Raw genomic sequence first — 6000 nt, forward strand, 5'->3', positions numbered from 1 at the left:
AAACAGCCTAGTTGCCGGTGAGCCGACCGCCGCCACCCGCTGCCGTATCGAAGCAATTTTCGACGGCCAAACGAGGTAAAAAAATTTTCTCTTGCACGAAATTCAATTTTAAACACATCCATGGCCAAATCGGAGTGAAAGAACCGGTCGATTGACCGAAAAATACTGCCAAAACTCGGCGGCGGCACCGCGGGGTGTTTTGAAAAATGCCTCCGATGAGGTCCTTCCCGATTCCCGTTCGATGTGATTTTTTCACCGTTGTGACCACCGTTTCCTTCTTTACAGGTTGAACAAAGCAAAATATCTAACCGCAACTTAAGCCGGATGAGCCGTCGCACCAGAGAGCCCCACCGCCGGTGAGTTTCGATTTTTCGTATTTTTTCGGCCCACTGAGGGCCCTAAGTGTATTTTCTCACAGGAACTGGTGCAAGTTCGGCTAAATTCGGCCGAAAACAGCCAACCCGAGGTAGATCGCCGCTGCGAGTGGCAGTGCCATCGCCGGAGCACGGTGGAGCCGCCATGCCAGAATTATGAAATTGGCCGAATGGCCCTGGGTCTGATTTTTGGATTTATTTGGGACACTTGTAGGCATCGTAAGTGCATTTCAGTTCCCGAAGAAAAATTCAGGGAACCCAAAGACCGCCCGTAGGCGCAATAACCATATAGTTTTTTGCGTCGAATCAGGTAAGGACCCCTCACCCTATTTTCTATCATAGATATGATTTTTGAATAAATAATAATACAATCTTTTGCACAAGTTAGATAGATATGCATAATTAATTACGGTTTGTTAATGGAGCTCGAATCAGACATTGTTCTCTGTTGATTTTTGTTGATTTATTTTATAGTTTAAAGGTATGATGATATCTGGTTTAGGGTTTTAAATGCATGTATTACTGTCTTACTTAACTACTGTTTGATTTTGGGAATCTAAGATATGATTGAATTATTGGATGCATGTTATTTGTTTATATATTTATGTTTAATTTGGTAATGGAGATTAAGGATAAACAGGAAAGGGATGTGATCTAATAAACAGATAAGGTGACAACCTCACTAGATATCCCAGGAGATGGTGGACGGACCGGGTTCATAGGGAACCCTACCGTGAACGTTGTCTCATACCGAATGGGGTATCGAGGTTTAGTATCTTGGCGCTCATATCGGACGGTGTATGGGAACGGTCCTGGAATTAAGATTGTTAATGGAAATGGTTCACGTGTAGCGGAGACACCCTTATGAAGCCCCATGGATACTAGTAGGCTGACAAAAAAAGGACAATTGTTGTTTTGATGATTTGAATATAAAAGTATAATATGTGCTATGTTACAGAGTGTATATGAAATCATGATATTTATAATGTTATTATTTCCATAGGTTGTTTTTATAAATCTCACTGCGGTAAGTGGACAGTGAATGGTCTTATTATTGATAAATGAATTTGTTTAAATGTTTTGCTCCATTGGTTGTTTTTTGTTTTCTACAAACCTTTACTTCTGTGACGGTGATATATTGTGGTGTTTTTACTGGACTAGTGTAGCTCATCTCTTATTTAACTGTTTCAGATCAGGAGGACACGATTCTCGAGCCCGATCCGCAAGAAGGCTACGAGTAGACCCTAGATACTTTATAGTTTCCTTTATTTTTTCCATTTTTCGTATTTATTTCAGAAAATTTGTTCTGTGATATTTGTTAATACTTTTGAATTATCGTGCAAGGGATGTTAACCTTAACCTTTATTTCCCTTCCGCACTCAAATTATTATATGCATTTCTTTTTAAATTCTGGGGTCGTTACATCTGATCACCTTTCTCGAATTTTAGATCTTTCATTCGAGTGTTTGCATAACTCTTTTGCCTATTCTAAGCTGTCTGAATGTTCATTCTAATTTTAACTATCTTGGTTGTCATCTCCTCTACAAGATTCGAGCCAAACAATTTTCTATCACTAACCTCTTCCCATCAGATCGGCGATCTAAAGGGTCAGCCATACAATGGCTCATATGGGATCATGCTGATACTTGATTGATAGCTATTACTATAGGTGAACTCTATCAAGGGTAGATGATCATCCCAATGGTCCCCGAAATCTAGAACACAAGCTCGAAACATATTCTTCAGTGTGTGAATTGTCCGCTTTGATTGTCCATCGATTTGAGTGTAGAATGCAGTGCTGAGGAACAATTTCATTCTCATTACTTATTGAAAACTAGACCAAAACTGAGAGGTAAATCTGGAGTCTTTGTCGGATATCACCGTCATTAGAACTCCATGTAGCTTGACTATCTCTCGGATATAAATTCTTGCTACCTTATTTAAGGGGTCGGTCATTTTGATAGCCAAAAAGCGAGAGAACTTGGTTAATCGATCAAAAATTATCCAAATAGCATCATATCCTGACCGTACCTTAGGCAACCCTGTCACAAAATCTATGGTAATATGTTCTCATTCCTACTCCGAGATCGATAATGGTTGAAGTAGCCCACATGGGCATTGATGCTCTGTCTTAACCTGTTGACATACAAGGCATTTGGAGATGAAATCAGCTATCTCTCTTTTTATCCTGCTCGGCTAGAAACGGAACTGCATACTTTGATACATCTTAGTACTTCTAGAATGCATGGTAAACTTTAAGCTATGGGCCTCTGTCATGATGTCCTCTTTCATATCACTGTCATTTGGAACCTGAGCAATCCATTGCCAGAGACTCAGAATTCTGGATTTACTCATTGTTCTGCATTATTCCTGAGAGCTGCTAGGGTGGAATCAGTAAATTGAGCTTTCTTTATTTTCTAAATCAGTTTGGGTTAGACAGCCTGATGGGTCAGACATGTAACCCTCTTCAAATCTTGAAGCCATATTTGTTGTGCAACCCCTATTACCCTGCACTCAAAAACTATTAGATGAGCCAACATACATGCACTTTTTCTAGTGAGCGCATCGGCTACCACATTGCCCTTATCCGGGTAATATAAAATCTTACAATCGTAGTCATTGATGAGCTCTATTCAACACTTTTGACGCATGTTGAGATCATTTTGAGTAAATATATGCTTTAAGCTCTTATTGTCTGTGTAAATCTCAACAATCTCCTCATACAAGTAGTGGTGCCAGGTCTTTAAGGCGTGGATAATAGCAGCAAGTTTCAAGTCATAGGTGGGGTGGTTCTTTTCATAACTGTTTAACTGCCTGAACCCATAAACTATAACTTTCCCATGCTGCATCAAAACAAAATCTAATCCCATATAGGAGGCATCACTATACACTGTGCATCCACCTGTACTACTTAGTAGAGGCAGAATATGTGCGGTAGTCAACTGCTTCTTGAGTTCTGTAAAACTCTTTCGCAATTTTTGATCCACTCTAACTTAACTTTCTTCTTTGTAAGTTGGGTTAAGGGAACGGGTAGGCTCGAAAACCCTTCAACAAACTTGCTGTAATATCTTATCATTCCTAAAAAACTACGAATCTCCTTAACCGAAGTTAATTATTTCCAACCGAGTAATACCTTAACTTTTTCGAGATTCACTAACACTCCATCCTTTGATATTATGTGTCATAGGAAGGTAGTCTGCTCGAACTAGAATCCACACTTACTCAATTTGCATACAATTTCTTTTTTCTAAGAACCTACAAAATCTGAGTCAGGTGATGAACATGTTCCTCTTTACTCTTTGAATATATAAGGATATCATCAATAAATATAATGACGACCTGATTCAGGAATTGCCTAAAAACCTTATTCATCAAGTCCATAAAAATGGTTGACGCATTTGTTAGTGCAAAAGGTATGACTAGGAATTCATAGTACTTGTACCTGGTTCTGAAAGTTATATTGGAAATGTCCTTTACCCTGATCTTTACCTGATGGTAACCCAAACGCAAGTTTATCTTAGAGAAAATCTTTGCACCTTGTAACTGGTAAAAAAGGTCATCAATTCTGAGGAGGAGGTACTTGTTCTTGATTTGACTCTATTCAATCCCCTATAGTCGATATATATCCTCAGAGTCTCATCCCCTTTCTTTGCAAACGTGACTCCAGCACCCTAATGAGATATATTGTATTGAATGAACCCACTATCCTGTAATTTCTTGATCTATTTTCTCAGCTCTTCCATCTCTACACGACTCATGCGGTAATGGACAACTGAGATGGGCTGGATGCCAGACTGAAGATCTATGGTGAACTCAACTTCTTTGTCCACTAACAGATAATCAAGTTAAAGTATCATAAAAATAGGGTATTGCTATAAGATAATAATATTTAAAATTTTTATTAATTTGTAAATGAGTCTTTATTAGGAGGATTAAATACAAGTTTTTTGTGAAAACAATCTACGGTGGTGTGATATACCGCTAACCAGTTCATTCCCAGAATTATATAAAAGTTCCCCATGTCTATTTCTATAAGGTCTATACTCAATTTTTAATATGCTATGTCTACGATACAGGCTTTGTATATGACCTCCCCTAGTAGTATTCTATTCACAAGAGTAGACACAAACAATACAAAATCAAGATTTTCAGGTAATACATTCAAGTTTTTTGCAAGAGTATGCCAGACAAATGAATATGAAACACCAATATCAATCAAAATATATGTAAAATGATTACAGATAGTGTACATATCCTGTATCACATCCGAGTTAGATTCAATATCCTACTGGGTGAGGGTGTAAGCTCTGCCCTAGATGGGAGGTTTGCCCTGATTCTAATTTTGTGGGTACTCTTTCACGTAATGTTGGATACTCACACATATGTGGCAGGTATTATTGAGGCGGTAGCAAGGTTGGTTCCCATGATTCTTACCACAATGCTGGCAAATCATACCGTGTCCTATTGCCGGAGCCTGAGGTGAAGCTTAAGTCACAGGTCTAGACCTCTTGTTCTGCTGAACTAGTGCAATAGGTGCTGGTCTGCAGTGTGGAACCGGGGGTATGAAATTTCTTATTGCGAGAGGAAAGATACAAAGATTCTTCTCTACTAGCTGTGTCTTGGTCAAAACGACTGAGTAGTAACTAAACTCGAATACATACAGTTGTTATCTGATCTCATGACAGAGGCCAAACTTGAACTTCTTTGCCATTCTTCCTTCATCCATCATACTCTTAGAGAAATAACAGCCCAATTCTGTGAATCTTCGGGCATCTCTGACACTGTCATATCACCCTATATCAGGTGTGCAAACTCCATTTACTTTAACTACTGAAGGTGCTCTAGAAGGTACTTTGCATTGAAGGCCATCAGAAACTATTCTCAAGTGACTGGAACTGGCAGGGTGGCCTGCTTCAGCTGCCTCCAGCGACCTATGTCTTCCACAAGCATATAGGTATCAAGTACTACACTATGTTCATGAACCACTCTAAGAGTCGAGAAGGCCTTATCTATCTCAGGCAACCAATATTCAGCCTCTTCGAAAGATGATCCCACTACAAAGGTAGATAGATTTAGTCTCTTATACCTCTTAATGTAGTATGGGTCCATCATGGGTGAAACCAGGTTTCGTTAAAGAGGGACTGGATTATGCTAGGGAGGGACCGGGTGGCCATGTGGCATTACCTAGTTGTATGGTGGGGGCATCAGAATGTACTACAACAGTGCCAGATGATATGGTGAAGGAACAAAGCTGTACCGGGGTGACACCTAATCTTCTTGTTGCAAGGGTGGCTCAAACTGTGATAACGGTAGAGGGTCAGATAGCTCCCTCATTTATTCCCAGGCCTGCTGGGCAGAGATGAGTCTCTCCAGCATCTCAAATAACCAATTGACATCCTCTCAAAGTGACCCATCCCGAGTTACTTGATTTAGTGGGGCCTCTCCTCATATCCTTGCACCTGCATTTCACAAGAAAAGGGTTAAGAGACAATTTGTTTTTTGGTGTTTTTAAATCTTTGTGTAAAGAATAGTTTCGAGGAATGTGACTCTGATACCAACTGTAAAGACCTGGAACTTAAAGGAAATAAATTTATATATTAAATGCAGAAGCAAATAATAAAGTTAG

The 6000-nt window shown here is 39.5% G+C and overlaps 1 protein-coding gene across 1 annotated transcript; it reads right to left on the reverse strand.

The window, feature by feature from the left end:
- Positions 1-3007: 3007 nt before the first annotated feature.
- Positions 3008-5483, reverse strand: LOC148270463 (uncharacterized). Its single transcript, XM_088221263.1, has 3 exons — positions 5265-5483; positions 5106-5168; positions 3008-3217 (listed from the first exon to the last, which is right to left on the reverse strand). The coding sequence occupies exons 1-3, from the start codon at positions 5481-5483 to the stop codon at positions 3008-3010; spliced, it is 492 nt and encodes a 163-aa protein (XP_088077389.1).
- Between the last annotated feature and the right edge of the window lie 517 nt (positions 5484-6000).

The sequence above is a fragment of the Carica papaya genome, chromosome 1 (genome assembly GCF_054855325.1).
Source record: "Carica papaya isolate Zhongbai chromosome 1, ASM5485532v1, whole genome shotgun sequence".
Taxonomy (NCBI): domain Eukaryota; kingdom Viridiplantae; phylum Streptophyta; class Magnoliopsida; order Brassicales; family Caricaceae; genus Carica; species Carica papaya.